Genomic DNA, 21,192 nt, shown 5'->3' on the forward strand with positions numbered 1-21,192 from the left:
AGAGACAAGCAGGCCTCTGCTAACGGGGCGCTAACAAAGACAAGAAGGGTGAGCAGGCATCAGAAGCGCGTGGGGACTCGGGGTGGGACAGCCATGAGAACTCGGCCCACGGCCATATCAGTGGTGTCAAGGAGAGGATGGATGCCAGCTGTTTTTTACTTTATTTTATATGTTATTATTTTGTTTTATTTTATTATTTTTCTAGAGGGTCTTGCTCTGTTGCCCAGGCTGAAGTGCAGTGGCACAATCATGGCTCACTGCAGCCTCGAACTCCTGGGCTAACATGATCCTCCCGCCTCAGCCTCCCAAGTAGCTGAGACTACAGGCCTGTACCACCACAGCCAGATAATTTTGTTTTAATTTTTGTAGAGACTGGGACTCACTATGTCCCCCAGGCTAGTCCCAAACTTCTAGCCTCAAGGGATTCTCCCCACTCCGCCTCCCAAAATGTGGGGATCACAGTGTGAGTCACTACACTCAGCCTGTTTTATTTTAAAATAATTTTTAAATTTTATTTTAATTTTTATTTTAAAAATGGGTATCCTGGCCGGGCGCGGTGGCTCAAGCCTGTAATCCCAGCACTTTGGGAGGCCGAGACGGGCGGATCACGAGGTCAGGAGATCGAGACCATCCTGACTAACACGGTGAAACCCCATCTCTACTAAAAAATACAAAAAACTAGCCGGGCGAGGTGGCGGGCGCCTGTAGTCCCAGCTACTCCGGAGGCTGAGGCAGGAGAATGGCGTAAACCCGAGAAGAGGAGCTTGCAGTGAGCTGAGATCCGGCCACTGCACTCCAGCCTGGGCGACAGAGCCAGACTCCGTCTCAAAAAAAAAAAAAAAAAAAAATGGGTATCCTCTCCGTCCACGCCATCTCCAGCGACCTGATACCCCCCAGCTGTACCTGCAGGTGGTCCCCCTCCTCGCCCCCACTAGACATATCTGTGAGTACCTCACCCTGGCCCCACCAGACCTGCAGGCATCTCCCTGCCCCCCTAAGCAGCCCCCATAGGGAATCCCCACCCTGATGACGGCTGCCATCCCTGGGGTGAGGGGCAGCATCTCACTGCAGCTTACATCTGCATGTTTCTCATTCTGAGTAAAGGTCAGCAGGGGAGGTTCCTTTCGTGCCTTTGCCCATTTTTCTCTTGGGCTGCTGCTCTTTCTCTTACTGATTCGTGTTGAGAACCAAAAACGGCCCTTTGTGAGCTGAGTTGCTGATATTTTTACACTTTGTTGGTTATCATTTTATGGTGGTTTTTCTCTCCGTGCATCTGCCTTTTATTTTCATGAGGCTGAATATACCCATCTTTTACTTTACGGCTTCTGGGTTTTGTATAATTCTTAGAGTGACTCAAGATTGATTTTTTGCATTCCATGCTTTCTTCTAGGAGTTTTATGGTTTCATTTTTACTTTTTAAATCTTAGTTCCACTTGGAACTTGTTTTAGCGTCGAGGAGTGAGGTAGGAACCCAAATGTTTCCTCCATATGTCAATTCCGTTGTCTGAAGGCCAAGTGTTGATTATATATGTGGGATTATTTGTTGAGTATTCCATCTCTCCTCTTGGATTTGACCTGCCTCTTCTCATATTTACATTTGAGCCTCTTTCTGGACTCTTTCCCATCACGTGACTGTCCAGGGTCTGTGTTAATTATCATGGTCTTAGAATATAAGGCGTTTCAGGATGTGACATGGCCTGTCTCTCTCCGTATGCTCATTCTTTCATGTGAAATTCAGAATTGTTCTGCATGGGCCTCCTGATTCATTCAAGGAACAAGCAGTCAGGCTTCGACCAGGCCAGAGAATGGGCTACGGGTCCCAGCAGGGGGCTTTCATCTGGGTTTCATCCCCTTGGCCCGTGCCCCGGGGCCTGGCTCCTCGGGACTCAGCCAGTCCTGCCGGTGGAGTGTGCAGGCATGACACTGAGTGCTGGACTCTGTTTCCAGGCAAGGCCTTGGGGTGGAGGGGTGTCCCAAGGGAGTGGCTGAGGCAGAGGACCCTGTTTCTGGATGTCCTCACTTGCCCATGGGAAGGGAGGTGGTCCTGGCTGAGCCACAAGACCCTGCACACATGCACCTTGGCAGAGCCAGCCAGAGAGGCCTGATGACCGGAGCACCTAGGTGGCAAGGGCAGGCAGGAGTGTCCAGGAGGGAGCCAAGCTGTGGCCGCTGTGCTGAGCCATCCGTTCCAGCAGGCAGCAGGCAGCAGGCAGCGGACTGAGAATGCTCAGCTCAGAACTCGAGCCTGGGCATGAACCGAAACCTACCCCTTAAGCGGGCCGGCTAAGAGTGGCAGCTGGGAGCTGGAGACCCAGGATCCAGGCAGCGCCCAGCAACCCATGTGGCCTGTTCTCAGCCACACCCCCAGGGCCCCAGGCTTCGCTCCCACCATGGCTGGCCTCCAGGGAGCCCCTCACCTGACTGGTGGGCCAGTGGGGTAGGGGCATTGAGCAGAGGGTGGGTGGGGCCGGCAGACCCCAGATGTCCAGACACAGGCTAGGAGAAGCGCCTCCAAGGCTGGCAGCAAACCCCGGCCAGCCTGGACCGTCAGCAGGAATCCTGGCTAAAAATACCCCTGTCTCAGAGGCCCGCCGGCTGCTGCAGCCTCCTCAAAGCCCCCTCCTCATGCTGGGCACCGCCCATGTGCCCCTCCACCTCCTTTGTAGGCAACAAGGCCTGCAGGACACAGAAGAAAACTCAGGCCCTGTGCCAGCAAGTCCCAGCCCCAGGCCCCAGCCTCCAGGACTGTCCACAGAGGCCCCCATCTCACTGCAAGGCCAGGGCTGGCCCCACCCTGCTCCACACCCGTGAGCCTGGGAAGCGTTCAGGGCAGGCCCCATCAGGACCAGCTCTGGCAGGGGCCCAGGCTCTGCTGGTCCCACCCTGCAAAGCTCCCTGTCCCATGGCTCTCAGAGGCAGAGCCACTGGCTGGGGACCAGAGCCCCAAGGACTTGGTCTGAGTCAGCCTGGCAGAATGTGGTGTGCTAGGTGAGCTCTTCCCAGTCACCCCTGTGGACTTCAAGTGACCACATGGCATGGCTATGCCCTCTATCCTGGAATCACTGGCTGGGGGACTCAGGCCAGGGCCCGCCTCCCTGGTGCTCAGTTTCCCCACCTGTACCCAGTGGGGATATGAGGAATGGGGGTCCAGCAGAGGTATGCGGGGTGTTACAGCCTGCCTTCCAGAGTGTTTCTTGAGTGACTAAATGACTGAGGAAGTGAGCAGATGAAGGCAGCGACAGAGGCTGTGGAGGGTGGGACCACTGAGCTCAGAGTCAGGCTGGCCCTTCTGTGTCCTTGGCAGAGCACCCGGTGGCAAGCCCTCAGCCTCTCCATCTGGGAAACGGAACAAACCTGCATGCTGCATGGATTGTGGTGGCCCAGAATGGGGTGCCCAGGGACCCAGCGAGCTTCTGCAAGAGCAAGGCTGGGCACTGGCCAGCCGAGGCATCCCAGGGGCCATCTCACTGTGGCCCCAAGATGGGTCTGGTGGTCCACCCTGCCTTCCACTCCCGTCCACTCCTGCTGATAGCTATCGCCACGCCTTCCCTGCCTTCCCTGCCCCACTGGGAGTTCGTGGGTGTTTTCAGCGGGTACCCCTCCCCCCCGACCCGGTTTTGACTGCCCGCTGGGCTCCTGGTGTGAACAGCGGCTCCCAATTTAGCTGTCACTGCCAGGTGGGTGGCTCTAGAAGGATCCGCACTCCCTGCAGGGGCGGGGGAGGGGCGTGAAGCCACAGCGGATGCCTTGGGCACAGCCCAGGGACCCCCGCCTTCCGGAGCTCTGCCCCTGCACCAGATTTGGGCCTTCAGGGGCCAGAAGCTTCCTACTCCCCAGCCCTACCCAGCCGGCCTCCCCAGAGAGAGGCCACCAACTCAGTTGTGCCCACTGAGAGAAGACCCTGAGCCCATCTGCTGGTGAACACAAGTGGCCTGAGCTTATCTCAAGGTCCAGGAGCCCTGGGGACTCACTCACCCCTTCCTCTGGGCACCAGGAAGAGTGGCGGACCAGGGGTCCAGGTGCCAGCCTTGCGTGTCTCACTTGGCCGAGTGTCTGTTCATCTCCTTTCAGGCTCCCATCCTGGAGATGGGCCACAACGGATCCAGTCCAGGGCTGGGGGAGGCAGAGGTAAGGGCCATCACTGTGCAATGCACACGTATCATTGACGGTCCCCAGCAGCCTCCGGGTGGTGAGAGGTGCGCATGGCCTGTTAGGGGGCCTGCCCACAATCCAGGATGCCATTCTGTGGGAGGAGGCCCTTGCTAGTACAGAAGTCAGAGGCATCTGCAGCTGGGCAGGCCCAGTGGGATTCTTGGGGCCGCTGCCAGGGTTTGGCTGTCGGTCCCTTCCTTGTGCCAGCCCCCTTTGCTGCTGCGTGTGGCTTTGATGAATAAGAGATGAGGAAGCAGATGAATTATGGCTTAATAGGCACCAAAGTTGGGCAGAGGGACTCCTAGGGACGGGAGTCCTCAGGGGTGCAGAGCTGATGGGGGAGGCCAGGACACCCTCTGCAGCGCCGGGGATGGGGGATGGTGAGAGGCTTCTGGAGGAGGCAGAGCCTGTGGACAAAGAGAGGGCAGAGAGGGGCTGCCAAGATGTGGGTCCACCTAAGCTCCCCAGACCTCCTTCTCCTGTCTGGAAAATGGGTGGTGGTAGTAGTGTCTACACTGCAGGACTGAATGGGATGACTCACTCAGCAGGCCTGGCACAGAGTCCTCTCAGGCCTTGGGCATGCAGCCGCCCTCCGTGGTGAGAGCAGATGGCAGACCGGTGCCCCCCAGCTCCCTGGCACCGGGACCACATCCCCAGCCGCCCACTCAGAGTGCAGGGAAGGGTCGGTCACACTGACACGCTTGGGCAGCAGGCATGTGCTTTCCACATGACCTTCGAGCTTCCTTCCTGGTCTCTCCTTGCGTTGGCCTGGAGTGGCCCAGAATGTGTGGAGCAAAGACTCAGTTTCCTTGCTGCCCCATCCCTCCCCAGGAGGCACCAAGGTCCTGGATGTCCATGAGTACCGCACAGGCATGCCAAGCAAAGCCATGGCACACTTGTCTCTCCAGGCGGGAGATGAGCCTCCCGAAACCCTGGGAAGCAGTGACCTTCCAAGGAGGATGAACCGTGTCCCTGTCAGCCCAAGACAGGCCACCGCGAAAGGTCCTCTCACCTCAAGCTGGCTTCTATGGGCAGGCCTGGAGTTTTGAGTGAAAACCCTGCATGATCCTCTCAGGGGACAGGAGGGATGAACAAAGGAGGGAGGGTGATCAGCTGACCAGGCCCTGAGGCATTAGCGTCTGCCTCGTCCACATGCTGCGCCAAGCTCAGAGAGGCCAAGGGGCTGGGCCGAGGTCACACAGTTAGGCAGGGCCCTCATGACCGGCACGCTGGTGGTGGAGGCCGAGCCCCAGGTTGGGGGTGGGGTGGGAGGTGAGGCAGCCCCTGGCCTCACTGGAGGGGGGTGGTGGGCTGGGCAAGCTGGCAAAGGACGTGCCCCACATGGTGGGTGTGAGGTGGGGAACGATTCAGGCAGATGCCTGTGTGGCCCTGCTGGCCCAGTCCAGGCAAGGTGTGACAGGTCTGCACGGCCCTGAGGGCACAGCTGTCTGCAGTCTCCAGCTCACTCCTGATCCCCAGAGCCACGTGTCCAGAAAGCCTGGGAGGTTGGATCAGCTGGGCACAGATGGCCTGTCCTCCCAGCATCCCTGCTGGGGCTTCCTAGGAACTGATTGGTGTAGACTCCAGGCAGCAGATGGCCAGGCTCTGCCCATAGGGTCCGTGGCTCCTCCCACGAGGTCACCCCATAGGACTGGCTGTGCCCCTTGACCAGGGGCTCCAGCCCCTGTCAAGCCCTCCCCTCTAGCCCCTCACCAGCCTTCAGCTGCTCTCCCTCTCTTGCCTGTTGGGCCCTGAGGGGTGATGACTCCGTGGTCACCTGCCCAGAGAGTACACCACTCCCCATGATGCCCCCTACCTGGCTACACCCTGAAAAATGTGGCTTACCAAACCCTCCCACGTGCGTAGCCCGACAAGCGGGCTGTGCCTTGCTGGTAGCAGACCGACCAACTGCCTAGCCCTGCTCAACTCTGCCTCTGCACCCACATAACTCCCTATCAGTGTTGGCCGACACCTAACCATCCCAGCCAGCACCGAGGAGTGGGCCCAGCTTCCGGTGGGGAGGGTGCTGGCCAAGGTGCTGGCCGAGGAGGCGGACACAGGAAACCAGCCCGTCCCCCAGCGCTCCCTCTGCGCCCTCGGCCCTGCTCCCACTGCACAGACCTGTGGGGAGGTGGAGGCCCAGGCCCCAGCCTAGAGCAACCAGAAACAGCCTGGTGGCTGGAGAGGGTTCCGGTGCCAGAAGCCTCTAGAGCAGCCCCAGCTCCCCATTTCCCCCCATGTCCATTCCGTGCCCCAGAATGGTCACTTCAGCTGCTGCAGGAGGGGCGGAAGGGGCTTTAAACCTATGAGAGGGGCGGGGTCACAATCTTCAGCGGTAGTGGGCCACTCTGGGTCACTGATAATTGAAGTGACGCCTGCGTAGTAAGCACGGAAGTGTCCTTTCAAGCCTCTCTGCAAGCACAGAGCAGCCCAAGACTGGAGCCTGGTCCACCCCAGGGCTGTCCTCAGACTGATGGCCAGTGCCACGTGACTCATCTAGGCTCTGATCCATCCCTGTGGTGAGAGCTCAGTTCCTGGTCCGGGGGCTGCTGTGTGCAGGGGCCCTGGAGGAAGAACGCTTGTGTGGGGGTCGGGCCTCAGCCTCCCACTGGCTCTGCGAGCTTCGCCTGAGGTTTCCCATCTGTGCAATGGGTGACGACGTCTTGGTGTGGCTCTGGGAGGACCCATTGAGCCACCTCAGGGGCTGAGCTGGTGGCACTCAGCAGCCAGTACCCCCGGGGAGGTGGCAGTGTGTGCATAACCCACCCCTTCAGGAGACCAGGGGGCAGAGTGGCTGGGGGTGTCTGGGCCCCACCTCACCTTCTGTGTGGCTGGGAATGGCATGCACTCCACAATGCCCTGGTAAGCCTAGGCTGGGACAAGGATGATAGGGTTAAAACAGGCCAAGGTGATGAGGGGCACAGAACGGCAGCCAGAGGCATGTGGGCAGTGCAGCCTCCACACCAGGCAGAGGGCCCACCCAGCATGGCTCCGCCCCATGAAGCTGCCTGCCACGGGGCTCAGATGGGCGCACCCAGGCTCTGGGAGGTCCTCACTTCCTCTGGACAAGTCAGGCAGGTCACCAGCCCTGCACCCTGCTCATCTTCCTCAGGGCCACCTCCATGGCCAGGGGCGGGCAGAGAGCACAGGGCTGTCCAGTCACCAGGTCTCTCTGCTTCATATCAGTGGACCTGGGCTCTGAGGGGGGCCATCAAGGCATCAGGCTGGCCCACTCCGTCCTTGAGTCAGAGTCCTACAGACTGACACCAGGCTGGCCTGCAAGACCCTCATCTGCATAGTCCTCTCATGCAGGGTGGGCCTGGGGAGGACCCAGCCCAGCTGAACTGACTCCCAGCACTCCTCCAGGTGCAGGGGCAGCCTGGCAGTTGTCTGAAGACCCCGGGATGCGCTTAAGAACTCATCAGTGCGGCCCGGTGGGTGCCCGGAGCAGAAGACGGAGAAGGGACACTTGCACCCCTGTGTGGTGTGTGCAGGGGCGTCCCTGGATTCTCTAGCCCCATGCCCCACCCCGCCCGTGGGGGGCTGGCTTGGTAAAGTGGGGGATACTAAGCAGGTGGCCTCGGAGAGCGTCTTCTGGGTTTGGAGCCCCCATTCTGCAGGAGGGAAGAGGTGGGGGACCCCTGCTGGGTTACGGGTAACATCAGGCCTGGGTCCCCTCTCTGGAATGTGCAGAGAGGGCCACAAAGGCCCAGAAGGGCCCCCAGAACTCTCTTAAGCCTTGAGCCTGTTTCTTACTGAAAAATGGGGGCGATCGGTGCTCCAGCAAGGGGCTTCTGTGCAGGGGGCGGGGAATTCATGGGTTTCGTGAGGCCAGGAAGGGATTGGGTCAGGCAGAGGCCATCCCCAGGCCTCGGTACAAAGCCTTTGCCCGCTTGGGGACCGGGCCAGCCTAGGCCGCCACACCCTCCGGCCTGCGCCCCCGGCCGCTCCGGCCCAGGCCGCCATCCCCTCGGCGGCCTGCAGGGGCCGCCGCCTCTTTAGGAATGCGCCGCCTTTGTCTGGGGCCGCGCGGCGCCGGTGCACCGGGCGGGCTGAGCGCCTCTTGCGGCCCGGCCTGCTCGCCCCGGCCCGCCGCGCCGCCCACGCCCCCACCCCGGCCGGCGCTCCCCAGCCCCGGCACGGGCCAGGGGCCGAGCTCAGGTGAGCGCCCCGCCCGCCGGGAGGCCCCGCCCCGGCCCTCCCCCGCCCCGCCCCGGCCGGCGGGGGAATCGGGCGGATTCCTCGCGCGTCAAACCACCTGATCCCATAAAACATTCATCCTCCCGGCGGCCCGCGCTGCGAGCGCCCCGCCAGTCCGCGCCGCCGCCGCCCTAGTCCTGCGCGCCCTGCGCGCCCCGCGCACCCGCGGCCGGAGCCTAGCCCGAGCCCGGCGGAGCGGAGCGCGCCGAGCCTCGTCCCGCGGCCGGGCCGGGGCCGGGCCGGAGCGGCGGCGCCTGGATGCGGACCCGGCCGCGGGGAGACGGGCGCCCGCCCCGAAGCGACTTTCAGTCCCCGACGCGCCCCGCCCAACCCCTACGATGAAGAGGGCATCCACTGGAGGTGAGTGGCCGCGCGGCACACGAGCCCGGCCGGCGGCGGGGCGTGGAGGGTGATGGCTCGCCCCCTCCCCGGAGCCGCAGGGCCCGTCCGGGGCTGCCGAGGCGGGGGCAGCGTAGCTGGGCGGCAGGGAAGGCCACCGCAGTGCCGCGCGAGGCTGGGGCCGCTGGCGCCCCGGCCCTGGGAGGGCGGAGCCGGAGGCAGCAGGAAAAGTTGCCGCTTCCCGGGAAAGTTGACGGCGACAGCAGGGCCGAGGGTGGCGGTCCGGGGGTCCCCGATGCTGGGCCAGGTCCGGGACGGGGGCCGCGGGCTGGAAGGGCGGGGTCCGGTCGCGGAGCGCCCCGGCCACCAAGGGGTTAACGAGCGGGTTTTTTTGCAGAAACGTGGGTACCGAGGGTGGGTGGGGGTGTTGGGCCGCCTCCACCCCCGCCTCGAGGACTGGGCTCAGAACCTCCCGTTTCTCCGAGGTCAGGCCGCAGTGGGATGAATGGAGGCGTTGGCAGCAGTAGAGGGCGTGGGGGACAGGGTTGTCCCAGCGCTGCCTCCAGGGCAGGCGGTGAGAGGAGGCAGCAACGCCCGCCATTCGCAGCCCGAGGAACATTGAGAGGCTTGGCTGGGGGAGTCAGGGGCGGTGGGGGAATCAACAATCCCTCCCTAGCAGCCCCCGTGAGACTCCTTCCCCCAGTTCGGTGTGAGGTCCCGCAGTGGGGGCAAGGGAAGGTGGGCTTCATGTGAGTTGGGCATGCCCTGCCTGGAGGGTGCTCCCCAGGTGTCCACCCAAGCTGCCCTGCTGATGTCCATGGTGCCGCAGGCTGCACACACGTTTCCTTGCACGTGCACGTGTCTACACGGACTGCACACTTGCACACCTCTGGTGTACATGCATGCCAACGCCACCCCAGTGTGCACATGCACAAACACTGGGAGCACACACAGACTCTGAGGGTGCATATCTGTGTCCTCGCCCCCGCCTGCACGCCCACGGCCACACATGCATGCACGCGGCATGCCTGCTGTGGTCTCCACGGGTGGCACATGCTGGGGCCCTTTTCGCAAGACCCACTCCTGCACCCATACGTTCATGTGTTGAGTGGGGAGGCCAGGCCCACAGACAGGGGCAAGACATCCTCTGCCCCACCTCTTCCTGCCTGCCTCTGTGTCCTGGGGGTCTCCCCCTCAGGTGTGTGTGTGTGTGTGCGCGCGCGTGTGTAACTTGGTATGCGTCTGCACGTGTGTCTGTGCGCGTGATCATGTGTGCCTGTGGGCACATAGGCATATGTCTCTTTGCCTCCAGGGTGTGGGTGCCCCTTGTGTGCCTAGATGGGCTGTGGCCTAATCTGGAGCAGAGGCCCTGGAATGTGTGTTGGGGACTCACTGAACGCCCCCAGCCCAGCGTGTGAGGGACAGGGTCTCCCAGCCGCTCCCACGCACCAGGGCTGAGGCAGTGAAAGACGATGGTGGGCTGGAACCTGCCTGGGCAGGGACGACCCATTTCAGGGCATGAGGTCAACACTGTGACCAACAGGCCAGACTGTGGGCACCCTTGGTGTCCACTGCAGCTTGGCTGACTGGAGCACGTGACCCAGAGTGACTGCAGAGAGGCCCTGCCTCCAGTGCCTCAGTTTCTCCATGGTGAGGACCTTCTTGGTGAGGGGTTCCGGGGTGGGCTCCCCTACCTCCGGTGTTGTGTAGGGTGCTGAGCAGATGGATGCCATGCTGCATGATGGGCAAGGGTGGCCCACTGGCACTTTGGCAAGGGCCCCAGGCTAGGGCTCAGAGTGGCAGGCCACACCTCCTGCTCCCCTGGCCACACCAGTGACTCATCTGTAGAGTGGGGACCCGCAGGGTATCTCGTAGGTTGTGTGAGGGTGAAACATACTAGCAGAGGGGCAGCTGAAGCAGTGGGGCTGGCCAGTCTCTTTTTCTAAGCCTCAGTCTTCTCATCTATAAAGGGGGTGCTGTTCCCTGTTCTGCTCCACTGAGGTGAGGAGGAAGTGAGCTCCCATGCCAGGGATGGGAATGGGTGGCCATCAGCACCTAGACCCCACTGGGCAGAGGGGCACATGTAGGGCCTGCCGTGGCAGAACCATGACCTGGATTTGGGTCCTGGCTCAGCCACCTGCTGGTGGTGTGACCTTGGGTGTGACAGGTCACCTCTCTGCCTCAGTCTTCCTCACCTGCAACATGGGCCAGTCGTCAGGGATTATCGGGGCACTTCCAGGCTGAGGCTGGGCGGAATTGGCCCAGCTTTCCCCGCGGAGTTCTGACTCCAGTGCCTCTGCCTGCAGAATGCCCAGAACACCTCCCCACACCCCCACCCAGCAGAGTCTTCCTGGGACCTGTGCATGCCAGCTGGGCCCCTCACCCCATCCATTTGCAGATGGGACAATAAAAGCCCCTAGTCAGGCAACTGAGGTCACAGGTGGGTGGAGGGGACAGGGCAGGGATGCTGCCCAGCTTGGGAGACACCCCTGCAGTACCTTCACTCCCTCCCTGCCCTCCCCCTGTTCCTCACCTGGGGGGCTGTGGAACCCCTGAGCCTGAGTTTCCCTGTGTCAGGGTCCTTCCACTGGAATTGGCAGAAAGGTAGGTTTGCCTGGAGCAAGAAGCAGGGGAGAGGCTGAGGGAGGGCCTGGCCCAGCAGGTCTCCGAAAGCCAGAGGGCTTGTGGAGGGTCTGTGGAGGACACCCGCACAGGGGCTGGGGCCCTGGAAGGTGGGGAAGGTCCTGCTGTCCTGGGAGGCTGGGGACTGGCCCACAGCCTGTGGAGGGGCCTGGGTTTGTTTGCTGTTGCTGTGAGTGACAGGCGGGCTGTGAGGGCCAGGGCATGTGGGACAATGCCCTCCTCCTCCCTCCACCCAGAGACAGTGCAGCCTTGCAGCACAGCCCCCTCCTCGTCCCTGCCCCAGCCTTGAATTCATGCTTTGTGGCACAGACGGCCCTGTGCAGCCGGTGCAGCACCAGGAGGGTCCAGCTGGTGAGGACAGGACAGGCAGGAGGCAGAGGAGCCCTCCTGCTATCCTGGGCCTGTGGCCCGGAACCTCTCACCGGGAGCCTCGGTCTGTGCGCCTGGGAAAGGGGTCAAGAGCAGGAAGCACACAGGGAGTTCCAGGATGACCTGGAAACGAACAAATGCGTGTATGAGCCAGGCGCCCCGCCCGGCCCTGGCACAGGGTTAGTGAGGGCTCCTGACGCTTGGCTACTGTCTGATCAATGAGGTTCATGCTGTCCCATCCCCATTCTGGTGAGCCTGACCTCTGACCCCCAGGCTGGCCTGCCTGACCCTCTGCAGCCACTCAGGGCCTGGGCCTTGGGGTCCGAAGGAGCTGGCCTGGCCACCTGCTGCCCTTGCACCTATGCAGATGCCCTCTTTGCACCTCTCAGTGTCCCTGCTCTGCGGCCTGGCTGCACCCAGGCCAAGGTCGCAGGCACCCTCAAAACCAAATCCAGACACTGCATTTGCCCCAACTAGCCGTTCACCTTCTCATTGGTTCATTCGTTGGTTTGTTCCTGGCCTGTCAGATTCTCTTCCCAGCCAGGCAAATCAAGGGGTGTGATCCTTGGCATCATGCATCTCTAGGATTGAATGCTTTAAAGGATAGGAGGTCACAGAGTGGCCCGGGGAAGCCCGATCGGAGTGACGGGCATGCTGCCCCACCCCACAAATCTCCCTGCACTGTCCCTGGGCCCAGCTGGGTCCCCCCACACCAGGTGTTCTGTGCTGCCGTTTCTTCTTTTATCGCTGTATTTTAAACACTTTGCACATCGGGAACTATTCTTGTGCATCATGGGTTTTCTGGTGTGTGTGGAATCCCTTCCTGAGAATGCACCATCATTTATTTATCCAAACCTGTACTGGCCTCCTGCACTGCCTGCGGCCGTGGAGCTGGGCACCGGGAGATGCAGCTCTGCACACCCACCCCACCATGTCCTCAGCTGGCACCCACCAGGTCCGGGGGCTGGTCACATGGCCCTCCCCTGACGCTTGGGCTGATTTCAGGGGACTTGGCAGCAGGGCCAGATCCCGCCCCTCCTAACCCGCTGAGGTCTTTGACAACCGTGGGCCAGCCGGGCGGGTGATGGTGAGTGAGTAGAGTCTGTTTCCGGCCGTCGGCTCTCTGGGCGGCCATTTGTGCACTGGGTGCCTTGGGGCCGGCCGCCTCTCCCCTGCCTCTTTCACACAGCTTCTGGTCTTGCCCACTATGGCCTGTGGGGCCTCTTCTGTGGGGCAGCAGGGCATGGAGTGGTGCTGGCACCGTCCCGCAACTGTGTCCTGTCTGATGGAGGCGGCCCATGGCAGCCAGACCCAGGAGGCGAAGAAAGGCAGGGCTGTTGGCACATCTCGAGAGTGGCCTTAGGAGGTGCTGAGTGGGCATAGGCTAGGGTCCCCATGTAGGTCTACATAGGCCTGGCAGGCGGTAAGCCCCATTCAGGGCCCTGGCACATGGAGCCAGGCTGATCTGGAAGTGGAGTGTCAGGCGCTGACCCAGCCTCACTCAGAGCAGCCTGCCCTGAGCCCCCGGGTGCTTCTCGGCCCTCCAGTCGGCACCCTGGCATTCTGAGCTGGCTGTCACCGGGCACGGTCCATGGAGTTGAAGTTCTTTGGAATGTTGGTGGGTGTCACATAAGGGCTTTGTGGTCAAATGTGGGACGTGCTGGATTAAATGGTGCTGATGGTGCTCCTTTCCCGCAGGGTGTCTTGGGCCCTGTTTTGGAGGGGGGTGGGCAGCACCTTCTCTGAGGGGCACCCCTGTGCGATGCACCTCAGGGCCTGGTGTGCCCAGGAACCTGTTTTGGGAAACAGTGGTTGAGGTGCCTCGAGGACCAGAGAAGGAGACCTGTGGGCCTCCAGCAAGGGCCCCGGAATGGATGGACCCTTCCACACAAACCCCGCACCCACGGGGCGCCCAGTGGGTGGAGGGACCACTGCTTCTCCCAGCAATTTGAGGCAATGTGCAAATTTAACCTTTGGATTTATGACTCTATTTCTTTGCAGCAAATGTCACGGGAAATGTCAGGCCGAGGCTGAGGCTGGGTGAGGGGCCTGTCGAGGAAGGGGGTAGGGCTAGGCAGGCTGGAGTGCTGAGGAGGGGCTCAGGCCAGGGTGGGCTTCAGGCCCCTCACCTCCTCCTGGGAGCCTTCCTGGATTGTCCCTTTCTTGCCTGGATCCCCAACTGTCACAACCTTGCTGAGATGTTGCCTTCATTTGCCTTCTGCCAGGGCCCAGATGAGGCCAGCTCGGGGACATGCCAGAAGTCCCCCATTCCCCAAGGCTGGGCAGCCGTGGGATCAGCTTGTGCAGTGTCAGCTTGCTGTGTGACCTTGGGCAGCTCCACCCTTCCTGGTCACCGCAGGCCTCATCTGCAGTCCACGGCTGGTAGCCAGAGGTGGTGTTCCCAGCTCAGTGCCCTCAAGAGTGGGGAAACGCCTGGAGGCCTCGATGTGTGGGGTGTGGGGCTCTGGAGGAAGTGGGCTGGGGCTGAGTGCAGGGCTGGGGTTGCGGAGGGCTGGCCCTTGGTGGTCCCAGGGCCTAGGGCAGCCCTTGCACACAACAGGTGCTCAGTAAAGACTGAAAGGCAGTGCATGGATGTGGAAGGTGGAGGTGGATTCCAGCTGGGAGTCCACAGTCCCCAGTTACGTGCCCCCCTCCACTGCTACATGCCAGATGTCATTCCAAGGCCCCAGCCTGGCCTGTCACCAGCTCTGCCCTGCCTCCCAGGCCCGGGCGGGTCAGGGAATGGTGACTGCCTCCTCCCTGCCGTGTGCCAGGCCTGTGCACTGGAGCAGGGGTTCAGGCTCCCTAGTGCCCCGGCAGTTCCGCATCTCTCCTGCACACACAGCTCCCCCCACTGCACACCTTGGGCCTCCAGATCCAGCCCGTCTGCTAGTGTCACGTCCTCCATACCCAACGTCCAAGCCCGGAGTCCCAGCCTCTTCCCTCTACCCATCTCCAAAGGCAAAATCAGTGTCAAACTTGCACCCCATCTTCTGGTCCATCCCCTTCACTCCTCACTGAGGGCCAGCCTCAGACCTGGCCTCCGTCCCCAGCCTGTGGCCACAGCCGGCCCCGGCTCCCTGCCTACCATCTTGTTCCCCACCCAGGGATTCAACTGCTTCCCTAAGACATGTTTCCAGCCAGGCACTGCCTGCCTAAACTCCCCCATGGCTGCCCCTAGATGAAGCTTTGGCCCCTTCGTTCTCAGGGCCTGGGCTAGAGAGGGTCTCACGTAGGAACCTTCTTTTCCATCCTCACAAGGGAAGCCCCTGTCCCTATATCCCAGTGCCTGTCACCTGTGTCTGCCTCCGCCTTTCTACCTGAAGAGCCCAGGCCTAGCTTGAGGATGCAGAAAGCCATGAAGAGTGGGACAGCCACACTGGCAGGGAGGGAGGGCCCAGGTGCCAGTGAGGAGGATCATTTGCACCTTTGTGGGCAGTGCCTGGTGCCCGTCTGTCCCTGGGTCAGCTCTGGGAGACCCCAGGGTTGATGGCCCTCAAGGCTGGCTGTTAGGTGCAGATCAGTTGGCCCAGATGGCTGCACAAGGGTTGCTCTGTTTCCCCTGGGGAGCCCCTACCCTCTCAGCCTCCCTGTCCGCATGTGGCTATTGTAACTGGAGCGGTGGTGAGTGAGCTCTGCCCACAGGGCCCAGCCATCGTGGAAGCTTGATTTGGGCAAGCTGCAGGCTCCTGGTGTACCTGCTCCAGGGACCCCCTTCGTCCAGGCCAGGCACTTGCACACCCCTTCGTGGCCTGGGCTAAACTAGCTGTGGAAATCGAGACTGGTGATTGGGGCCTCAGGGCCTTGTGGGAAGGAGTGGCCGGGCCCTCACCTCCTGGGGGCCTCCCAGATTTTCAGCCCTTTCTTACCTGTCCTGTCCTGCTCTGGGGGGATGCAGGCTGGACTCTGGCCGGCCCGTGTAGCCAGTGGGGATGGGCATGTGGGCTCCACTGTACTGCCTGGAGCAGGAGCCTCTGCTGAACCCTGGTGGGTACAGAGAAGGAACTGCTCTCTGGGGCCACCCCTCCCCATCAGTCCTTCTGCTGTGAGGGTCCTCATAGGACATCCTGAGAGACACGTTAGTTCATGCCAGGGGAGCCCAAGTGACGGTGGGGCTGAGAGGCCATGACGGGGTAGGAGTGGGGTGCACAGGCTCCAGGCAGGGCTAGCAGCTGTGGAGTCCGGAGGGGAGGCTGGGTGCATGTGAAGCAGTCCCCATTTCTCAGTGAGGAGCCCGCAGCGCAGTTTGGGTTCCAATGGGAGCTCTGCCGCAGGACCTCTGCGCTGACTCAGAGGGAAGTATGGGGTCCTCTGCCTTTGTTGTGTGGAGGCTTCTGTCCTGCCCTTCACTTGTGCTGGCCTCGCAGTGCAGTTGGAGAGGATGCCTTGTCCCTGCCTGGTCCTTGGGGCAGAGTCCTCGGTGGTGGCAGGGCAGGGTGGGACTGGGTATTGGGAGGGTGGGCCACCTGGCCCCAGGCATGGCCTCTGTCCCAGAAGCCCACTCAACCCACTTGGGGAACCCACTCGCCCAGGCCTGGCCAGCTACCAGCACGGCTGCTGAGGGAGGGCTGAGGAGCTGGCCCGAGGTCACGCCAGATGTGCCGTGCTGGTGCTCCTGGCCCCACCTGCCTCCACACATGCCACCAGGAACCTGGGAGTCGGCCCTGGCGCCCCCTCCTTTGTGGAGCCCAGCCAAGTTCCCTCCCACACACTCTCCACTTGAGTCTCCGCTTCCCTCCCAGCTCTCCCTGGACATCCAGGCCCCCTTGTCAGGGAGCATGGAGCTGGCCGGTCATGCCCTACCCAACCCCAGGGCTCCTCAGGGCCTCCCAAGGGATGGGGCTGTATGAGGTAGTAGCCCATGAGCCTAGCAGGGATTGGCTTCTCGGGGTTCCCTTGGGGGCTACAGATGAGCCCCTAGGGCCATGTGATACAGAAGCAGGACTGCCACAGTCCCCTCAGCTGGGTGCATCCCATGCCCTACCTGCTAGGACCATGGGGGACTGTGGACTTGAGTGTGGCCTGCCAGGTGAACCCCAAGTGTCCCCTGGGGAGGGTCCTCCTCTCCTCATCCTTGATGCAGTTTCAGGCACCAAGATACACTCCCAGAGGGCCCTGGACCAGTCCCCGATGCAGGAGAGGCCCCCAGAGGTCACTTGCTTCTCCCTTCATTCTCTTAGCAAATTCTTCCTGGCGTCAGTTCCAAGACAGTCCCGTGCTGGGCGGCAGGGACCTTGAGATTCTTGACATGCTCCACCCCCAAGCCCCTCAGATTCCAGGGAGACATGCTGAAGCCTACAAGGTCCCTAGGAGTGCCAGCGGTGGGGGGGGGGTTGAGGACTCTGAGCCCCCCACATTGAGCGCTCATGGAGGCCACACGGGCCCCAGGTCTGAAAGAGGAGCTGGAGCTGCTGGCCTGGGAACTGAGGAGGCTCCAGTGTCCCCTAGCAGAAGCCCAGTGGCTGCAGGACAGCCCACTGCCCATGTGAGATGCTTAGAGGGTTCTGGTTTGGGGGAGGGCAGGTGAAGAACTTGTGGGTCCAGAAGGGAGTGGAGGGAGGGGCAGAGACTGCGGAGGTGGACGGCAGGGCGAGCTCCCCTTGGCCCCAGCAGGAGGCTGCCCGCGACTCTGGTGCTCCCTCAGCCTGACACGTGGCCCCTGCACACCCAGCTGCGTCCAGGCTGTCTTTCATCTCCCTGCCTCGGCCCCAATTTATGTCAGGCAGAGGCTGACACAGGGACAGGTGTGACAAGTGTCTGGCTTCCTATTTGAAAATTGGCAAAAGAAAAACTCTCCCCATAAAGATATTCTATCTACATACCTCCTGGATGTCACCGCGAGGACCCGTCATGGCTGAGACAGATGGCGGCCCTAATGGACTCCATTCTTCACCCGCTGCCGGAGCGGAGGCCGGTCCCCTGGGGTGGCCTGAGGTGGACAATGGGTGATGGGTGGGGCACCAACCTCCCCTTGTGCCCTCCCCTATGCCGTGGCCTGCCTGCAACCCCAAGCTGCCCACCAGGGCCTTTGTCATAGCCAGGGACGCCAGGGGCAGGTGACTTGGACACCTGAGGCCACAGTGATCCAGTGCCTCCACCCTCCTGGCTGAGAGACAGTGCACATTTGACCCCCAGCCTTGGCATATGTCAGGACCACCCCCACCCCACCCCCCGGCTGAGGTATCACTTCCTCCAGGAAGCCACCCCAACCACCCCACCTGAAGGTGCCGCTACTGTCCCCTGCAGGCAGAGCGCTCCAGGAGGCAGGGTACTCAGGATCCCCTGGCCCCCAGATCACACGGAGCTTGATGTTGCAGGACAGTCTCCATCACTGCCTCCAGGTCTCGAGGTGATGAGGGCCCTGGGAGCCGGGGGAGTAACAGGTTACTCTCCAGTGAATTGAGGCAAGGGAAGGGCTGCAGTCCTGCACAGCCCCCTGTGGCTCACTTTCTGCCTGGGGGTGTCCACCGTGTTCGTCATCCTCACTTGCATGGGGCTACCCCAGGCCCAGGGTGAGGTCGAGACCCACCTAGCCTGTCACTTATGCTCAGCCAAGCTGGTGCCCCTCCCTGCCTAAGTACCCCATGGACAGGAGCTTATGGGCTATTACTCCCAGCTGGGCTCCCATGGTGGCCCCATTGGGTCTGAGGATGGACACCTTGGCAAGGTAGATGAGGAAGGGATTGGGAAGGGGCCAGCCTCCTTAGGGGTGGCAGGGTTGGGGCTGGGAGAGAAGAGCCCCCCAGAGGGAGTGTGTCTGGGAATAGAGCAGGGCATTCTGGAGGGGGAGCTCCTTGAGCAAAAGCCAGTAGGGGCGATGGCCTTGGAGCAACAGAGCCTCAGGTGGTGCTGGCTTCAGGCCTGGGGTCAGAGCCAGGTAGGGTGCCAGCAGAGCACTTCCTAGCTGCAGCTTGGCCTTGGAGCTGGGCTTTCTCCTCTGTGGGATGGGGATGGCGGTCCCCCCGGGGATGATGTGAGAAGGTCCTCCAGGGAGAGGCCAGGTGCAGGCTGCCCCATTCTTGGTGGGTGGATCAGGCATTTCCTGTGCACCCACCATAAGCCATGGGCCACCTCCACCCCCCGCCGTGAGGTGGGCCTTATTATCTCCATTTCCAACTGAGGGAACCAGTTCTGAGAAGTTGGGGGGCCTGCCTGAGACCTCCCCAGGCAGAGCCAGGACCCCGAGCCCTGACCTGTTTCCAGGACTGCCCTGTAGGGCCAATCACAATGGGCAGGGACCCTGGGGTGTGGGAGCTCATGGAGGGGGCTCCTGCCACCTGCAAGACAGACTCACCCACCCTTCCACCTGGCCCAGTGTCAGCATGAGACCAAACGGAACAAACGAAAAACACCCTTAGCCGGGCGTGGTGGCTCACACCTGTAATCCCAGCACTTTGGGAGGCCGAGGAGGGCGGATCATGAGGTCAGGAGATCGAGACCATCCTGGCTAACACGGTGAAACCCCATCTCTACTGAAAATGCAAAAATTAGCTGGGCATGGTGGCGCACACCTGCAATCCCAACTACTCTGGAGGCTGAGGCAGGAGAATCACTTGAACCCAGAAGGCAGAGGTTGCAGTGAGCCGAGATTGTGCCATTGCACTCCAGCTTGGGCAAGAAGAGTGAGACTCCGTCTGAAAAAAAAAAAAAGAAAGAAAAATAAAAACATCCTTGATTTTGTTTTACAAGATCATTTTCATTGTAGAAAATCTGGAAAAATACACCGAAGTTTTAAGAAGGAAGTTGTAGTAGTCTGATCAGGCTGCCATGACAAAATACGCTAGACAAGGTATACTAAACAGAAGCGCATTTCCTGACAGTTCTGGAGGCTGGAAGTCTGAGATCAGGGTGCCAGCATGGGCTGGTTCTGGTGGGAGTTCCCTTCCTGGCTTGCAGATAGCCACTTCCTCACTGTGCCCTCACGTGGTGGGGGATGGAAGGGTGGAGAGAGAGGAGGGCATGCGCTCTTTGAGGTCTCTTTCTCTTCCAGGCCACTAATGCCATGGTAAGGGCCCCAGCCTTGTGACCTTATCTAACCCTAATCACCTCCAAAAGGCCCTGCCTCCAAATACCATCACACTGGGGATTAGGGCTTCAACACGTGAATATGGGGGAGACGCAGACATTGAGCTGTAACCGAAGTAAAGCTATCCGTGTTGCTACTTAGAGACGGCGCCCTTGGCACTGGGGTACTGAAGCCATGCCCCCACCCCAGGAACATCCGTTGCCTCATGGGCTGTGGGCCAAGGCTCTCTCCCAGGGCTGAACATCCTGGGGAATGCTGTTTCTGTAGCTGCACAAAGCCTGCCACTTGCCCTTAGTGATGAGCGTTTAGTGCATTCACATGACAAACATTTATGGAGCACCTCCTGTATGCGGGTCACCAGCCCCTGTGGAGCCTGAAGCTCAGGGTGCCTCAACTGACAGAAACAAGCCACACAGAAGTCTGCTAAGTGGGCCAGTGAGGTGTGGAGTGGAATGGTCACCCTGGCAGTGGGTGGAAGTAGAGGGGTGTGAAGGAGACCCTGGGAGTGGGCCCACAGAAGTGCCTCACCCAGACCCAGCCCTCCCATTTCTCAGATGAGAAACTCAGCCAGGAGGCACAGGTGGTGCCTGAGTAGGGTCATGTGACTGGGCCTGGGGGTGACTGGGCCTCCAGGTCTGCTGCAGCCATGATGGGGGTTGGAGAAGCAGCCAGTGGAGGAGCGAGCGGGGCGGGGCATGGCTTCCTGCACGCCTGGCCTGGGAGGGAGGCACTGGCTGGCTGGCTGGCTGGCTGCCGGGTGGGTTGCAAGGTTTTAAATATGCATTAACAGAAGAGGTGCTGAGGCCTGGCTCAGGGGCTGCCCTGAACAGGCTGAGTCCCCCGACCCTACTCTGTGAGGCTGGGGGAGGAAGGAAAGGGGATGGGGGCAGGGCTGTTGTAAAATCATCAGGACAGTTTTAGGAGAATGGCTTACGCCCTTGCAGGTTTGAGAAGCCACCCGTGGGGTGGCCCGGGCAGGCCAGGAGACCAGCTGGGTGCTGGGGTGTCCTCTGTGGGATGAAAGGTCAGGCTGCCCAGTCTTTGGGGCTTACATGGGGGGATGAGTGTAGTATGGCCTGTGCATGGCCCCCCAACCCCTGACGACTCTGTGGTGACGCCCAGTGTGGCCTTGGGCTTGGGGGACCCCTCTGTGCCCTGGGCTCGGTAGGGTGGGTCCCAGACAGAGATACTGAGGAAATAAGGCTGGACTGCCCGGCCTCCCGGAGGGCAGCTGACCCCCTTCCCCTGGCCCTGCGCAGTGGGGCGGCGCATCAGCCTCAGGAAGTAGCTGAAATACACTGACCTCGTTTTCCAAGAGGCAGCAGCACCTGGGCCTCCCCCCATCGTGGGTGAGAAGCCAACAACAGTTTCCATCCCAAATTGATTTCAAATACGGAAGAGTTATCACACACAATCATATAGGAATAATTTATCACTTGTTAATAAAAGAGCAATTACTTATT

The 21,192-nt window shown here is 61.2% G+C and overlaps 1 protein-coding gene across 1 annotated transcript in view; it reads left to right on the forward strand.

Moving 5' to 3' along the window:
- The first annotated feature begins 8,319 nt into the window (after positions 1-8,319).
- Positions 8,320-21,192, forward strand: part of RTN4R (reticulon 4 receptor) — a 28,538-nt gene continuing 15,665 nt past the window's right edge. Inside the window, exon 1 of the mRNA XM_033232886.1 lies at positions 8,320-8,712. Coding sequence (XP_033088777.1) covers positions 8,691-8,712 — 22 coding nt within the window. The 5' untranslated portion in view covers positions 8,320-8,690. The remainder of the gene's footprint in view (positions 8,713-21,192) is intronic.

Source organism: Trachypithecus francoisi, unplaced genomic scaffold (genome assembly GCF_009764315.1).
Source record: "Trachypithecus francoisi isolate TF-2019V2 unplaced genomic scaffold, Tfra_2.0 Lachesis_group14, whole genome shotgun sequence".
Taxonomy (NCBI): Eukaryota; Metazoa; Chordata; class Mammalia; order Primates; family Cercopithecidae; genus Trachypithecus; species Trachypithecus francoisi.